This window comes from Ambystoma mexicanum, chromosome 1p (genome assembly GCF_040938575.1).
Source record: "Ambystoma mexicanum isolate Mex_15411 chromosome 1p, UKY_AmexF1_1, whole genome shotgun sequence".
NCBI classification, from domain to species: domain Eukaryota; kingdom Metazoa; phylum Chordata; class Amphibia; order Caudata; family Ambystomatidae; genus Ambystoma; species Ambystoma mexicanum.
In genome coordinates, this window is record NC_090921.1 from 815,522,427 (window position 1) to 815,540,867 (window position 18,441).

General features: G+C 45.0%; 1 protein-coding gene across 5 annotated transcripts in view; it reads left to right on the plus strand.

The window, feature by feature from the left end:
• Positions 1–18,137, plus strand: part of OTUD7B (OTU deubiquitinase 7B) — a 932,635-nt gene extending 914,498 nt beyond the window's left edge. For all 5 annotated transcript variants that reach the window (XM_069652344.1, XM_069652353.1, XM_069652334.1 and 2 more), the window contains one exon: positions 10,494–18,137. In XM_069652344.1, coding sequence (XP_069508445.1) covers positions 10,494–11,813 — 1,320 coding nt within the window. In that variant the 3' untranslated portion in view covers positions 11,814–18,137. The remainder of the gene's footprint in view (positions 1–10,493) is intronic.
• The last annotated feature ends 304 nt before the right edge of the window (positions 18,138–18,441 follow it).

Sequence of the window (18,441 nt, forward strand, 5' to 3'; positions counted from 1 at the left end):
TCCATAGCTGAGGGCAAGAAGTGTGACTACGACCTCGAAAGAGAGGGAGGGGAAAGAGAAAGGCATTCTTAAAGAGAAAGAAAGAAAGAAAGACCACACAACCCCGCTCTCCCTACTGTGTATGGCCGGCGAGGCCAGGCCACGTGTTCGGCAGCGCCGAAGGATCCCCTCCGCTCGTCCTTCCGTCGAAGATCTTGCTCGGCGGAGAAACATCTCTGCGTCGAGGGAGGGATCTACGTTATTGATATTAATAACAAACGACCAAAGGTCGAAGAAACTATTTAGCAATGTCTCTCGAGGAGCTCTGCATAAAGGCGACCAGTAGCTGGGCGGAAAAAAACAATCTGAGGGACCTCGATGCGTGAGGGATTGTGGGTACAACGCACGTCACTATAGGGATAGTGTTACAGACACGCCTTGTCGACGTCCCCTTTTCGACTACGAAAAACAAAATGCAATACTCCGCGGTGACCACTGGATGTCGGACTTATGCACAGCATGTGAATCTAAGCAGATACAACCATCAGAAATGCTTTTACGGTAAGTAATGCATTGTCTTCCTTAGCGGCTGAACATATTCCCAAAGGGGACGAACGGGTTGGTTTCCTTGCTATGATCCAGAATGGCAAGGATGCCATGTGTGAGGCTGTTCAGTCGGGTTTGGACATGGCAGATTGCGTCAGCCGGTCCATGGCGGCGAGCACCGTAATACGCAGGTTTGCGTGGTTGCAGAAGTCGGGGTTTGCTCCTGATGTGCCTGCCCGGCTCCGCAACATGCCCTTTGACAGGGAACATCTTTTTTGCAGCAAGGCTGACGAGAGCCTTGAGAGGTTGCAGACCTCCAAAGCTGCAGCAAAGCCATTGGGCGCTGCAGTTCGACAACCTCCGCCTTTTCGTCCTAGGGGACAGCAATGGAGGGGAGGTTCCTTTCGTTATTACTCATCCTTTGGTAAAGTGAGAGGAGCTGCGAGTCAAAGGGGCCACCGTAGGAGTGCCAGAGGTGGAAAACAAGGTACTCGAGGTGCCAAGGCCGCTCGGCAGTTGCCTCTTTGCCCTCAGGCAACGCAGCAGCCGCTTCAGCTCAGTCATGAGGCCATGTCCCATGGTTTGCCGGTTGGGGGAAGGCTGGCGCAGCATCTTGTAGAGTGGCGTGCCATTACTTCAGATGTGTGGGTTCTGGAGATCATAGCCCACGGCTACTGTCTTCCTTTCCGGCAGAGGCCTCACGACAATCCACCGGGGAATCTCTCTTTGAAGAGTCCGGATCCATTCCTTGCGCAGGAAATACAATCACTGCTGGAGAAAGGCGCCATAGAACTGGTGCCTGTAGCGGAGAGGAACAAGGGTTGGTATTCCCCTTATTTTTTGATTTCCAAGAAAGACAGGGGATTGAGACCCATCATGGACTTGCGCGGTTTGAACAAACTCCTCAGGAAGGACAAGTTCAAGATGGTTACTCTCTCTCAAGTCCTCCAGGCCCTTCAACTTCAGGACTGGTTGGTGTCTCTCGACCTCAAGGACGCTTATATTCATGTGCCGATCCATCCAAAGCTCAAGAAGTACCTGAGGTTCGCGGTTTGCGACTCGCACTTTCAGTTTCGGGTCCTGCCGTTCGGATTGACCTCCGCCCTGAGGGTCTTCAACAAGCTCATGGTAGTGGTGGCAGCGCATCTCAGGAAAAGGTGGATTCACGTCTACCCCTACCTGGACTATTGGTTGATCAGGGCGCGCTCTCCCGAGCAAGTCCTGGATCATCTGTCAGTCACCTCCCACTCCCTCCACAAGCTGGGCTTCTCCCTCAACCTAAAGTCGTCCCATTTGACACCAACTCAGAGGCTCCAGTACATCGGAGCAGTGCTCAACACGTCCCTGGGGCAGTGTTTTCCTCCCCAGGTGAGGTCTCATCACATTCAGCAGATGGTGCCCAAGTTTCAGTTTGCCCAGAGTCTCCCAGCGTTCGAAGTCTTGAGATTGCTCGGTCTCATGGCATCCTGCATTCTTCTGGTGCCAGAGGCCAGGTTGCGGATGAGATCTTTGCAATGGGCACTCAAGTTCCAGTGGTCTCAGTCCTCCGGCAGGATGTCGGACCCTGTTCAGGTGCCGTCCCCGGTCGCCCAGGACCTTCTGTGGTGGGCCGTCGAAGGCAATCTGATGAATGGGGCTGCTTTTTGGCTACCCTGGCCGGAGGTGACGATCGTGACGGACGCATCCCTCACTGGATGGGGAGCTCATGCCAACAAGTTGACAGTCCGCGGTCTTTGGTCTCCGGCGGAGTCCAGACTCCATATCAATCTGTTGGAGCTGAGGGCGAGGAAAGAATGTCCTGATCCTGACGGACAACACAGTGGCCATGCACTACCTCAACAAAAAGGGGGGTGGGGGGTCACTTCCTCTGTGCAGGGAGGCGATGCAGCTCTGGTTCTGGGCAATCCAGCAGGAAGTTTTGAACTCGGCAGTTCATCTGGCCGGAGACGAAAACGAGACGGCGGACGCTCTGAGCAGGAAGAGCGCGATCTCTCATGAGTGGGAGTTGGCTCAGGAGATTCTCCTGGAGATCTTTGCCCTTTGGGGGACCCCTCAAGTGGATCTCTTCGCCTCCAGTGTCAACCCGAAGTGCGAAAGGTTCTGCTCGCGGGAATTTCCTCCTAAAGGAGCCTTAGGAGACGAGTTTGTGGTGGAGTGGTCATTCCCACTGCTGTAAGTGTTTCCTCCAGTCCCCGTCATCCCGCAAGTGCTACGGACGTTACGAAGGTTCGGTTCCCGGATGATCCTCATTGTTCCGGCGTGAGCCGGAAGACGTGCTACCCGGACCTTCTCGACTTGTCCATCTGGCCTCCACGTCGTCTTCCCTACCGAGACAATCTGCTCTCATGGGAGGGGGGCGTCGGGTTCTCCATCCAGAGGTCAGATCTTTCAACCTTCACGCTTGGTTTCTGAAAGGTTGAGGTATAAGGATTGGGACCTCCCTGAAGATGTGGTGGAGGTGTTGCTTTCGGCCAGAAGGCCCGCAACAAAGTCCCTGTACCGTTGCCGTTGGCGAATGTTCTGCGACTGGTGCAGGGTTAAGAATGTGGATCCTTTTGCATGTGACATTCCTGTGGTTCTGTCTTTTTTGCTTTCTGTAGCCGACAGGGGCTTACAAGTGGGTACTGTTAAAGGTTACCTGGCGGGGCTGTCCATATTTAAGTACTCGTCTGAAGAGTGTTCTTATTTTAAAATTCCTTTAATTTCTCAGTTTCTAAAAGGGCTCACTAATGTGTTCCCTCCGTCGTCACCTTTCCAGGTGCCCGGTTGGGATTTGAACCTTGTCCTCAAGTTTCTGATGGGTGCTCCGTTTGAGCCTTTGCATTCATGCCCTTTGAAACTATTAACTCTTAAAACTGTATTTTTGGTTGCGGTTACTTCCGCTAGCAAAGTGAGTGAGTTACAGGCACTTTCAGTTAAGCCACCCTTCACTGTATTTCAGAAGGACAGGGTTGTCCTTAGAGTTCGTCCTTCCTTTCTTCCGAAGGTGGTGTCGGAATTTCATTTAGGCCAGAAGGTTGTTCTTCCGGCATTTCATCCTCCTCTACATCCTGGTAAGGAAGAGGAGAGGCTCCATAGGCTCGATCCTAGGAGAGCTTTAAGCTTTTATATTTCACGCATGTCCCGGGTCAGATTGGACGATCAACGCTTCATTGGTTACGCTGGAAAGCGTTTGGGACAAGCTGTGAGTAAGCAGACTTGACTTTGTCTCGCTGGATTATTCTGGCTATTTCTGAGTGTTACCGCTTGGCGGGTAAGGACCCACCGGTAGGCTTGCGGGCCCATTCTATCAGGGGTATGTCTGCCTCTACTGCCCTACAGAGGGGTGTTCCTATTCGTAACATCTGTGACGCAGCCACCTGGGCTTCGGTCCATACTTTTGTATGTCACTAATCCCTCGATTCCATCCGTGGGCAGGATCTGGCCTTTGACAAGGCGGTCCTTTGCCCTGCAATTTGATTGGGCATTCTAAATTCCTTTTTCTAAATTCTTTTCCCACCTCCTTGCATTGGTACTGCTTTGGGAGTCTGTCATAAATATGGATTACGTCGGAGGACCCAATCCCCTCGAAGAACAAGTTACTGTCTTACCTGGTAACGTTCTTTCGATGGGATGGTCCGACGACGTATTCCATATCGCTCCCTCCCTGCCTTCCCCGCTACAGAATTTCTTATGCGATTGCAGCTTACGTTTCCGCAAGGATTTGTGTGGTCAGACTGGCAGAAGACTGGTGCCACATGTTCTGGGGGAAAAAACTACAACTGAGGCTACGTGCGTCCTACTTATAACATCCAGTGCCGTCGGAGGAGGTCCTCGAGGGCGGCGTATCGACGCAGACGCCGAAAGATTTTCCGAAGCAGCACAGCTGTCGTGATTACTGTCCTAGATATAGAATACGTCGTTGGACCATCCCATCGAAAGAACATTACCAGGTAAGAGAGTAACTTGTTCTTCTACTGCATCAGAAGTCACAACTCAACATCAAAGGGGAAGTGGCCTGTGCAAGATCTCAGGGATATCTTGACCAAAATGGTGTCCGTCATGGAGAAACCTGACACACCAACTAAGAAACACCACATATAGTGAGCACCCTATCAGGGCCAAATCACAGTCACAGACAGTCTTTCAGACCTATTTTCGGACCATGATGAAGATGAGGACATAGGGAACACAGACTCCCAGACCACGAGTTTCATAAATTCCTTGAGACTGATAATTAAATCCTGGCTTCCCTAGATGAAGTAGACCCTCCAGTTACTTCTTCTCCCACTGACAATTTTCAATATTCAGATTTACTTAGAAGCTGCAGAACTCTTTGGTATCCTCACCGAAGAACCAGATGAGGACCTAGATTTTATAAAAGACATTCTGGAAAAGAAAATGCTGGTTTCTCGTTGCATCCCCTTACTGAACTAAATTAAAAAGAGCATAATCCCTATGTTCACTAAAAAAGTTAATGGAAGGGTGGCGAAAAAATATACGCCATACTACTTAGACCACATCTACATCAGGGGTCAACTTGCACTTGACTCTTTAGTAGTCACTCTAGCTAGAAAGGGGGCAAATGCCTCTGTCGGCTGCAGAATATCCACCAGACTAAGTAGGTGCATCTACTCTTTCGGCCATGAAGCAGCATATAGTGACAGGATCGCTAATGCCACGGCCCTAAAGTCCAGATGTAATAGGGCACAGTGGAATGATATGGAGGAGTTAGAAAAAAAACATCCCCAGAGAGAGTTCCAGGGTACCTTCTGAAAGATCTTTCAGAAGAGAAAAGCAGTCAACAAATGCCATAATCAAAAACACACTAGACACTGCAAAACAGCTGGATGTCAGTTGGCGGGGCAAATGTCATCAAACGCCATGCTTGGCTCAGAGGAACAGGCTTTAAGGCAGAAACACAGTTAAGCTTATTAGGAAAACCAATTGAGGAAGCCCCACTATTTGGAAAAGCTGTAGGTAAAACCCGGGAAAGGGATGAAAAAGACTGATGCCTTAAAACCCTGGGCCAGATTTAGGGTAGAACTTTTCAGACAAGAGGCGCACTTGCGAAACGACTGTCCTTTTGAGGGGACCACATATAGTCAAACAATCGCCCAATATTCACAGGCACCAAGTACTGGTTGGTACTCTGGCTCAGAGCATCAGCAGACTTGCTCTTCTCCCTTTAGTCAACATTGTAGAGGTAAGACCTGGGGAAGAGGATAAACTTCCAGAGGAGTGTCCTCTTCCGCAAAGCAAAGACCTGGGGATTAATCTACCCTCCCATGCCACTCCCGTAGGAGGATGCATATCATCATTCACCCATGCATGGAAGGGGGCTACATTCAACCAGTTTGTGCTAGACACTACTGCGTAGAGTTGTTAGAAACACAACACAACGCACCGCCAAACAATGAAGGTTACGACACACACATCAAGAACTATTAGAAAAGGAAATTGAAGCTCTACTTCAAAAGAACGCCATCAAGCACGTTCCTCCAGACCAGGTTAACTGAGGCATTTACTCCATATATTAGTCGTCTCCCAAAAAAAGACCCCAAAAAAACAGAGACCAATCTTAGACCAGCAAACAAATCCGTAAAACCCCAAAAGTTCAGAATGACCACACTCCAGGAAGTCATCCCTATCCTAACAAAGAGGGTGTTAATGACTGCTGTGGACATGAAAGATGCATACTTTCATATTTCAGTATTCCCAGCCCACAGGAGGTCTCTACTTTTCCAAATAGAAACATTACCAGTTCAAGGTATTACCTTTTTTTCGAATAGCGTCAGCAACTCATGTGTTCACAAAAGTGCTTGCGATGGTAGCAGCATACATACTCGAACAACATTCCTGTCTACCCTTACCTGAACGACTGGGTCATAACAATGGTGTTGAAGGCAAGCTACCTGGCCAACACCCAAAAGACAGTGAACCTTCTATTCAGACTATCCCATCACAGAAAAAACAGTTCCACAGTTTGTGCAATCCGATCTCGAGTGGCTTCATGCATCTACATAGTCCCTCCTGCTCGACTAAACTTGAGAAATATCCAATAATAGCTCTCATGTTAATGGTCAAAAGTGTCTGGCGAATGGGAATGTCTAACACTAATATCAAAAGAGGTGGTAAGTGCTCTGCTTTGGTGGCGAAATGAAAACCTCTTTAAAGGCACACTTTTCAAGCTGAGAACGGTGCAAGCTACTGTCACTTTAGACGCCTTGGTACTATGTTGGAGGCCCATTGCCAGGTGCTCACCACACACAGTACATGGACACAAAGAAAAGCAACACAACACGTAAATGTGCTAGAGTTACAAGCAATAAAGATGGCTCTCCTATATTTCCAAACAAGGCTATACAACTGCACTTTATTGATCAATACAGACAATACCACAGCTATGGAATATTTCCAGAGCGCTTTGACAAAGGTTAGCTAGTGCACGATGGTCCTTCGTAGCTCGGGTGGAGGTCTCATACCCAGGTCCTTTCTTGGATCAGTTCCTTGAAGGCACAGCAGCTTTCAGATTGGTGAAGGACAGCAGCAGCAATTCTTCTTCCAGTGGGCTTCAAGGTTGAGCATCAACTTCAGCTTCTGAACGATTTGTATCAGTGAGAGGCCCCCAGATATACTGTTGATCTCCCATTCACTCTGCTGGGTCACACTCAGGCAACCAATCATTCAGAAGAGCATTCAGGCAGTCAGGCAGCCAGTCAGGCTCACAGTGCATTCATGCCATTCTTCTCCATCCAGCCACTCACAACACGGAATGTGGATTTGGACAAGCACTATGCCATTCAGCACTCCACACTGCATTATGCCAGTTTCGGGCAGGCCTTTCTCAGCCATTGTGTCAAACACCAGATACTAGACACCCATAACATGAAATGCGTATTCGTCACACACTCCATTCACCCAGGTCCCACCCCACAGGTGTACCTGCAACATAGTCATTGGGAAGGCTCCAGCCAGTCTGGCCTGGACTTCCCCACACTACCGTATATGGACCCCCCCACTCCAAACATCCAGTCAGGGGGAAGGGACAGAGTCGGGGCTTCCCGGGACTTCGGGAATACAAGGTAACCTAGAAAGCAGGAGGCCACAGGGGCCATCTTGTCTTCTATCAGGAATACACTGATTCCAATTGCAGGGCTTGGGTATCCCAAAATGGAGGACACTCAGAGCACCTGTCAAATTCAGCATGGAGCTGCCAACAGCCCCTACCCTGCTCTGTGGGCCAAACACAGGTGCCCAAAAACATACACTAGGAGTAAAGGGCTCGTACTCCCACCAATGGGTGCCATAGGGGTATCCCAAGGGTCTGTACACCAAACGAAAAAGAGGAAGAGCTGCACTGCCAGGAGTCCCAAATGAACTCCTGCATGGAAAACAAGACAGAACATACATGATAACGCAATAAAGGACAAGGATACGGAGGCCCTGTCTCTCCAATCCATTTCCAGCATCACAGTGGACAGCCTAAGCAGAGTGTTGCAACAAAATCCCAAGTAGGAAATTAACTCTTACATTTTCAAGATGTGGGGACATCCAACAGTGGGTCTCCTAGCAGCAGCCCAGAACATGAAATGTCCAACAGTTGCATCCAGGGAACTGTAAATAAGGCCATTCTATGGAGGAGTTGATCAAGGGTATTGGATTAATCCACCCTCCCACCCCGACCCCCCCAGGATTCCCCCAACCAACACCTCTACTCCACAAAGTAGTTTACAAGTAACTGCATGAGAGGCTAACCCTAATACTGATTTGTACCAGTATGGGCAAGGCAAACATGGTACCCACACCTCTAAAGAATGCCGGTTCAGCCACCTTTAAAATTCCAGCCAGCCCACAACTTACTAAGACAGCAACATGGCAAGCTCTCGCAACCAAATCAACAGACAACAAACTTAAGAGTGTGAAGTCAAAGACCTTGGGCACTTGCAGCTACCAGCAATATGTATGGAAATACTAAAGGAGGCCAGAAAACTAAACACAAGTCATTGCTATTACAACAAATGGAAGTGTTTTGTAATATGGTGCACTCAAAAGGGCAACAGCCCCATTGAATGTTCACCAGCAGGCATGTTACTTTTCTCCTTCGCCTCTTTGACTTGGGATTAGTCCATAACTCCCTCAAAGTACATCTGCCAGCTTCCGCAGTTTACACTGCATCCAGCATAAGGTGTTTTGGTGGAACGTTCCAATGGTTAATGTCTTAATGGAAAAGGTTATAATAATTAATCCACCTATTGCGCACCCACCCACCCCTGGCTGTAACCGCTATACTGTGTAACAGACTCATGGGAGCACCCTTTGAGCCAATGCACAAAGCCACTAAAAGGGTTCTTTCGTACAAGGATGTGTTTCTAATGGCAATCACATCTATTAGAAGAGTTCTCAAGCTACAAGCCTCCTCAGCAATAGAACTTTTTGTCTCAGTACTATAATCCAAGATGGTGCTACGAACATGTCAGCGTTTCTCTCCCAATTACATCTCCAAATTTCATGTTAACCAATCCACATAACTTCCTTCTTTCCTCCCAAACCCACAAAATATGAGAGAAAAAGGACTACACGCACTAGATGTGCACAGAGCAGTCATGTTTTACCCGTTTACAACAAAGAGAATAAGAAAGACGAGTCAATTCTTTGTCTCTTTTACAGCGGGCAGAGATGGTGACCAGTAACCAAAGCTACCATTGCTAAGTGGATTGTCAAGTGTATACAACTGTTACTCACTGGAAAAGAAAACATTGTCTATCACACCTAAAGCCCACTCTATGCGTAGCACAGGAGAAATGTTGGCTTTTGCTACTAATGTGCTGTTTGAAGAATTGTGTAATGTTGCAACTTGGAGTTGAGTAGAATTCTCCCAATACTACTGTCAGAAAACAAGCAAGGGCTGATTAAGAGGTGGGTCTAGAGGTACTTAATTTTTTTTTTTTTAATGCTCCACTGTCCCTGCTGCTCGCACATCTTCTGCCTCCGATACTGCTTGCTAATCTGCAAGGCATGTGAATCTAGGCAGTTTCACAAGCCCCAGAAGACCAATATTAATTTACCAGTAGTCTTCTTGCTGTGGCTTGTATTTGCTTACAGTCACGTGCCCATCCTGCCTCCATGCGAGGAAGCAATGGTACTGTACAAAAGTATCACTCGCACACTACATTGAACTCGTAACCTTTTTAGATGTCATGACAGAAAAACGATCAATCTGAGGACATTTGCAAATGTAGGATAGGGCTAGTGTGAGTGGAATGATTCTGTCGATGCCCAATTTCTCAAATGTGAAAAACATATGTTATACTCTGAGCCATCCACTAGATGGTGGACTATGCATAGCATGTGATTCTAAGCCACAGAAAGGTGATTACTGGGTAAGTGATACCTGTCATATGACCAGCGAGGTGGTGATTCGTTTTTGAGGATCATACTGTCTGATAAAGTGTAAAAGCTTGAAGTGCACCATCAACAACTTACCCACTGTAAATCATGTCTGATTCCTAAAATGTAATTCGACTGAGTATGGAGCATGTTAGGCAGTGAGAATTATGCAGCTCTCTTGAAGGATTTCTATATACAGAATGTCAACAGAATATTGGTTAGACCTTTAATATGAATAGGAATGCTGCTTGTTTAAGGAATGAGATGCACTACTCCTCTACACCAGCCCCACCTATGTAGGGATATTTTTGGGGAGGTGTGGGTGGTCCATGCATCTATTGCTGCTTCACCCTTTGCATGTTCAGGTATTTCCCCCTAACGAAGAGATGCTAGTATAGAAGTGAAATGTAAAGGGAATGTGCTCGCAAATTGAAAGCTGCATAGCAGTGCTCTTAACACTGTACGAATCATGCTCTCAGTGGGGGCTCAAATGGTTCATAGAATAGACAAATGTTTGTACTTTTCTGCAGTTTGAGCCTGAAATCATTAATACTTTGCCTTTTTAATCAAATTATTTACACACATTTTTTTGGTTTTAGCAAGCACCCCTGGCACAACCAGAATCTCCGACTGCCTCTGCAGGAGATGATGTCCGGTCAGCTGCGGAATCTGGAGAATCTGACAAGGAATCAGTCTGCAGTAGCTCCACCAGCAACGGCGGCAGCAAGAGCAGTAAGGACAAGGAGAAACCAAAGAAGGAGAAGGAGAAAGACAAGGAAAAGGACAAGGATAAGAAAAGGGCAGACACTGTGGCAAACAAGTTGGGCAGTTTTGGAAAGAGTTTAGGAAGTAAGTTGAAGAAGAACATGGGTGGCCTGATGCACAGCAAGGGTGGAAAAGGTGGTGTCAGCAATGGTCAAGGTGATGCTACCCTGGAGAAGAAGAAGAAAGGGTCTCTCAAGTCAAGGAAAGGAAGCAAAGAGGAGACTTCTCAGAGTGATTTAAGTTCTGCATCTGAGAAGTGCATTCAAGGCAAAGTGTCTGGCGAGAAGCAGCAGGGTGACCCTTATAAATATAGCAATGATGTAAAGTTGAGCCTCAGCATATTGCGGGCGGCCATGCAGGGTGAGAGGAAGTTCATCTTTGCTGGCCTCCTGAAGACCAGCAATCGGCAGCCTTATCAGGAAGAGATGATTGAACGTTACCTTTCAGATGCCCGGGACCGATTCATGGCTGAGCAGAAACAAAAAGAGACTGAGAAGAAAGCTTTGGGAAATGGTGTTGCGGCAAAGAAGCCGGAGCAGGAAAGCAAACCATCTCAAAACGAGGAATTGGACCCACCGTTTTCCCAGCTACCGCCCAGTTATAGTCTACAGAACACTGAGCTGCCAGTGGGTGCGAAAATCACAAATTTCCCTTCCAGTTACTCTGGGGTTTTCACAATTCCCAGGCCCTCTTTGGTGAATAGTTTTGATGGTGCTCACCCACATAGTTATCAAGACTCCAGAAGGCAGGTTGCAGGTGGCTCATGCAACAATCTTCCTGCCTATGCTACTCTGCCTCGACATTGCACACAGGCACGACCCCACCCTTACCAAACCAGCCCATCCCATTTGGGAAAGTTTTCCCCCTCCGAGATGGACCCACCTCCTAGCTACCCCCTGGAAAGTGATAGCTCTCCCTGTATCCAGCACAGCAACGGCTGCAGGGATTTGGCAGAGCAGCACAGCTTGCCAAAGGCTCCAAACATTGACAAAAGCAACAGTCGACTACTTTATAACATTCAACAGACCAAATGCAAGCAGCAGAACTGTAACTTTTATGGACACCCTGAGACTAGGAATTACTGTTCCTGCTGTTTCAAAGCAGAACTGAAACGACAAGAAAGGGAACGGGAAGCACAAATACATAGGTTGTGAAGAGTTGAGATGAAATGTTTTGACTCTGGTTTCACACTTTGGACCCATTATGCTTGGGAAATGCAATAATATTTAGCTCTTCACCCGCTCACCCCTCTCTTGTCCAAAGGTGGGGATAGCTGCTTGGGTGGGTTGCAAGAGCAAATCCACTAAAGTGTTTTGATGGTGGCAATCCAAAGAATAGGCTCACAGGAGGGAGGGAATTTATCAGACTGACAGTTGCTAGGAAATTAAAAACCCATTGTAGGAAGCATGCTCTGACTAAAGGTTAAGATCCTGAGGGCGTGGGCTTCAAGCTCACTACATCCTCAAGACCCGCAAGTAGTCCCAAAGCTTTTGGCATTGACGAGCTTTGGGAAGAAGGCTTCACTAATGTGACAACTAACATTCACTGATTCCCTTCATATTACTGGGCACAGGCATCTGACAAGTTAAACGGAGATTAAAACTTTCCAAAGAAACAACTGCTCCCAATATGGGAACCTCTGCTAGTTTGGCTTTCTTGCTTGGTTAACTGTTATTTGGCAAATATAGCCAATTAAATCCCAGTATTTTCATGTTAACACCAGTTTTAACTCCAGAAGGACACCGCACTGCCATTTTCCTCCGTATCAATTGAGTTTATTTTTTTTTACATTTATTGAATTAGAGCTGGCGTTAGTGGTTGCTCATTAAAACGCCCATACAATAAGTTGTTGAAGCCTTGTGTTGAAACTGGAGTTTTCGTTTCCCTTCCAAAGAATGGAGGTCCTAGTGAAAAATCCTGGGTTCCTGCAGACCACGAAGTAGTGATGCTGCTCATTAGAACTGCCCATTGGCATAATCGCCAGACTGGTTTAAAGAACTCAGATACTAGTATAAGGAGTTTATTTTTTTAATAAATTTTAGTTACATGCTTGAAGGTTGATTTTAAGAGTTCTGGAACTTTTAAAAGCATATTCGTCCATCTTGAATGTCGACACACTAATGGAAACTCCTCTGCACTTTAAGAGAGGTGGGAGTTTGGTGTACAATAGAAAACTGAAACTTGCAGAAGACAAGTGATATCATTTGGTTATAGTAAGATTGAACTCTCATATTTAACTACAAGGCCCTTAGTTTGCAAAGACACATTTATGAGGGGGATTACGTTCCCTAAAATCACATCACCCCAGCATCTGTCTTTTAATGCAAATATTTAAATAGTGTAGTATTTTTTTATTTATAATTTATTTTGCTTTTTGAAAGCTATATATTTGCACATTGGTTTAATATTTTTAGGATGTTAGGGGGCAACGAGTAGACTTTAACAGCTGGAATTTAACAGAATTGTAATTTTATACTGTTATATTCTGTACTGGAAGTGTGCTTCCTATCCCACATTCCCAAAACCCGCACAGTTTCGAGATAGCTCTGAGCATGCTTCTTCACAACTGGTTCAGATCTTTGCTCTTAGTCCTTTGGCTTGGCTGTTTCATTTTTTTATTACTTGGTTTTTAATTCTCGTGATTTGGCAATAACAAATGTTTGGGTTTGAGTTCAAAAATGCTTACAAACATGTTTGTTTCTGATAGTCAACCCTACTGCGCAAGAACCAGCCCAAGACAGATTTAGTGGATCCACATGCACAGCAATAATTAATAGTGTGGACAAGTAGAAATACTATTTGGGCAGCCTATGGATCTGGAACAAAAAATCCAAATCGATTTGCCAGTCAGCTCTGGATTAAAAGAAATCTATTCTACAAAAGTAATTTGTAGCATAATGTTCTACTTGGGCTACAGTGACTTACCACACTACCTCTGTTCTGGTGGATAGAAGCAATTTGGCTCAATTTTGCTGAGTCATAGTTGACCTTAGAATGACAAGTGATATAAAAATAGAAACCTATTTTTGATATGGTCAGGGCTTAGACTGCAACTGTTGAAAACACAAAGGGCAAACTGGGGAATGTCCTGTTCATGAAGTGTAGTGATGCAACATGTTTTTACTTTTTCATTTGCTCTGCTGTTTCTTTTGTCTTTTTGGTGTGGATGTCCCCTGGCTTCTGTTGCAATGTGACAGTCATCTCAAACTTCTAGCAATAGCACCCACTTGATTGTTTCAGTAGTGGCCGTTTAAAGTTAATGCTTTTTCTCTGCAGATTGGTAATCTCTTGAAATAGTCCCATCTGCCAGGCCGGTGCTCCTAAAACGTTATTTCTACGGGCACGAAGCATGCACAATTTACCATGCACTCACTCCTCCCCATTTCCTGGTCACTTATTGACTTTTCTGCTATTTTGTTAGGTTTTCTTATAGGCTGTCAGGACTCGTCAACATCTCGGAGCTTGGGTTCTTCTAAGAATAACGATACTGATGCTTCTTAAAAAGATAATGCTGTGTCAGTCTGACATAGTTGCTGCTATCCCTTTCTGCTCAATGCGGGAGAGTACCAAAGAACTAAATGATTCACATGTTTAGTAGTACAACGTCTGGTTTGCATGAAAGTTGCCCCCTGATGAGGGTCTGATATTCACGAGATAACATACTTGCAAGATGCCAGCAGCATAAGCGTGGCACCAATTTCTTTGCTGAACAAAAAGTGACTAAAACCCCTCCTGAGAAATTATTCAGGTTCTGTCCCTCCAAAACACCCTGATATTCACTAACCCCGCAGGGATATGCAACATATGAACAAACTGATGGGCGTTTTGTATAACGAAAAACATCTTGTTGTTTACTTCTGCATTATGTTCCCATTTTTGTGGAGCCTCATTCGGGATGCTCTTATAATCCCATGTTTGTTTGGCTTTGTATCTATTGGCCCTGGTATCTATTGCTGCAGCAAGAAATGCCAATAAGCATTGGGCACTGCATTAAAACCACTTTTTGCCCATAGTAATCTCAGAATGTTTAGGTTACTGAAACTGCCCGTGGCTGAAAGGTTGGACCCTGTAGAGTAATGAACATGCATTTAATAGTGGGATGGTGTAAATCAAAGGAGTGTAGTTTTAAAACCTGCTTTCTCTGAATTCGTTCTTGCTTTAGAGCCAGACAATAATAATCCCCGCCACACTGTATTGCTCACTTCATGTTGAGCAGGAGATCTGCCAAATGGCTTGTCAGTCCTTTATGCATTAGGTCGCTAAGCAGTGCTGTTTGGATTTGGATGCTTGAGAGGAAGCTAGTATTGAAAAATGATTATTTAGCACATCTTCGGGTAGCACAGGTGTGTTTGTCCTAATGCGTCTGAGGACCCCTCCTCCAAGTGGAATCTTAATGCCATGGGATTATATCAAGTGGAGGAGAACCTGCAGAGAAAAGCATTATCAATTGCAAGAATAAATGACTGCTTTTGGAAAGCATACTTCTTATGGATGTTTTATTTCTTCTGCAGGTTCTTTTGTGTTTGCCTCCCATGTTCTCTCAGAAATTTCCTGTTGGCCCGATGTTTGAGGAGCCAGGAATGCACATGGTGCTGCCAGGCTTACTCTTGTAGCGTTTTCACAGCAATTTAAAGTAGTCTCACTGTATCATAGGAAAATGTTTACAGAATCTCTGGATATATTTCAAGAGATGAAGAACCGGCAGAGTAAAATAATATCCTTCACAGCCATTGAGGCGATTAAGTAATGGAAACAATAGCTGAGACTAGGACAGTCTGTTGCAAGGATTATTTGTTTTGCTGGTGGAAATTTTTCTGGTACCCAAAGGAGAATCTGAAATGGAAGGGTGCGGGAGGAGCCTGGTTGTCAAGTCCAAATGATGCATTAGAGCACACCTATGTTTCAATCAAGGAGAGAGTTGTTTGATCCAGGCTGTTAGTTCTCAGCTGCCTGGTTGAGTAAGCCAAAGCTTGGACGGCAAAGGGATAAGTGGGCCCTAGTTTTTATTCTGATTTTAAGCAGAACGACCAGACAGCCATCAGTCTTTGGTAAGCTTGCTTACCATGGTGAGCGCCCATAGCAACTGCTCTTGGCTAGTGTTCGTAAATCATGTATAGTCTCAACACTCTCTGCCCAGTAGGGATACTGAATAATGAACCAGGCCTGTTGGTTGCTTTTCTTTAACTAGCTGTCGTGGCTACAGTTCGCACATTAACCAACTCTTCATCTGTTCCCCAGCATGCTGTCCTTGTTGGGCTGATCACCACTTAAACATCATCAACACATGTTTACGAGGAATTTCCACCAGCTATTTCTTGTGGGTCAACTGGCTTGAATAAAACTCTATGGAAAACGAATAGAAAAGCATGACATCTTTCGGTTTACTAAAAAGGCTGCAATTCTTATATTTGCTCAATTGGTAGCTTGTGGTGGCAAAGACAATGGTTGAGGGAGGGGAGCTGGAGACCAGCGCTACACTTTCAAATTCAGTAGACCCCAAGATTAACAAAAGCCAAAAGCTGAGTCGCAGCTGAGTACCTTTTCCTATATTTCCATGTGAAAGTATTACAAATAAGCCAGGTGACTCCTGAAAAAGAAAAAGATAACAAAGGGGCAGGTAAAAACATTTCTCACCATTGCTGAGAAAAATGACTGACATGAGTTGAGCATCTTCTTTCAAATGTGTATGTTTTTGATGTGTTTTCTATTTTCCTCCCTTTTGCCAGCGTGACGGGGATACGCACGCAGGCAAGGGAAGATTTACTTTAGCACTGCAGTGTTTGCACAAACCTCTAACTGTAGAGCACAAGCTGGAACTGTTATCACTCCAGTTCTATGTACAGGGTTAAACATTACCATGTGAAAGCATTTATCATTTCTTAATGAAAAACGTAAAAACAAAAAATAACCCATTTTTGTTTTCAACAGCATATCTATGCAATTATGTTTGTCAAGCTTACCCGTTGTCCTTAATCTACTGTAGGTGCAAAGATGACTAAAGTGTACTTATTATGGAATAATCACCACGTGTTTACCTGCAGTTCATTCTGTCTTGGAGGAGACCATTCTTTCTTCTTGAGTTTATTTTTTATTTTAGGAAACTCAGCCTAGTTTGGATAGTTTTGCCAAGATATTGCAAGGCATGTTTCCAGAATAGCTGTAACTGATAGTTACTATTAGCATATGAAGTCCGCTTACTTTGGCTGGCCTGGCTCCCTGGCCTTCGCTATCTTTATGCTTCCAGCATTTGTTTTATAGTCCATATAGTGATGTTTGTGGGAGCTTGGTAAGTGAAAAGCATTTATAAATGGATTTCAAACAAGACCCGTAGATGTCAATGGAGTAAAAAGGTACTTAAACATAATAAAATAACATTTTATGTTGCTGAGTTTCCTAGCAGTTATGCAGTTGCTTCCTTATCACAAATTAATTTCGATACTCAAGTGTTTTACACAATGGTAGGGATGTTGAACCATGCCTTTTTGAGGTTCATGCTTTTGTACTGAGGAAAGCAGATGGGACAGTGAGACTCAGTGATTTGCCTGCATGTGTTAATGGTTACTTGGCAAGATAGAATGTAGGGCGCACAGGTGTAGCGGTTTAAGACAGGCTAAAGAAAACTAAATTGTATGTGTTCCTGCTTGTGTATTACACACATTTGCATTTTTAGAAGTGTTGGCTCTGCTTTCTAATACATTTAATTGTAGAAGATCTCCGTCAACCTACAAGAAGAGCCCACAGGTTCCTGTCATGTCCTGAACTTGGATGATGTGAGAACCAGTTGTAACTGAGTGCTAAAATGTCAGACTGTTTGTAGAATGCTTTGCAGTCCTACGAAACCTATAAAATGCTCCTTAAGTAAAACAATGTGTTGTTCTTGCCCTTTAAGAAATTGAGATGCTTACAGTTGTAAGTAAAATTTCCTGTCATATGTGGAAGTTTTCAGTTAGCTGTCAGAGGTTTAGAAATGCTGCGCTTAGATGAAGAACATGTGTTGGTAAGTGAGTACTTGAAATAGGGATGAGGTGACATGTTAAGTGGCATGGGATTCGGGGTCACAACATTATTGGTGGCAGTCAGATTACATTGTTATTCAAATAATGTGAAAATGGAGGCGAGGGATAAGACCGAAGATGGTTCGATACATATTGTTAAGACAATGTAATTGCTATATTAATGAACAATGTCACTTAACATATTCATAAAGGATTCATCCTTAATTATTCCAGCTGTCTGATCACAAACAAAATGTTGGTGGGGCGTAATGCATAATGGTCCTACAGAAAGTGTCACCTTTGGTCATGGGGACATTTGCAACATGAACAAACATTCCAAAAAGCAAGCTCTTTTGGATCTCCTACCTTGCCATCATTGGTTAAAAACACCACTAACTCCTTGAATAGATATGATATGGCATTTATAACCCGCCTATTTACAAGTGTTTCAACAGCTGTGAATAAACTTGTTGTTTTTCTTGATCACGGCATTCATATGTGAAGCATTGCTTATTAGTAAAATACCCGGCTTGCAAAATATTGAATTTATCATAAACTGCCCTATTATGGCGCCAGAAACTGGCTTATCACTGCTGCATGCTCATGAAGTGCTTTGGTTTATCACACTGCACAACGTCCGCAGTTCGTATATTCTTAATACTGAAGCAGAAATCGATCGGTTTGGTAATTCTGGTATATAGATGCACAGTGCCACCTTCTTATTTAAATAGCTGTTGGAAGATAGGAAAGGGATTCTTTGCCATTTTAGGGTGTACTGCATTAGGAA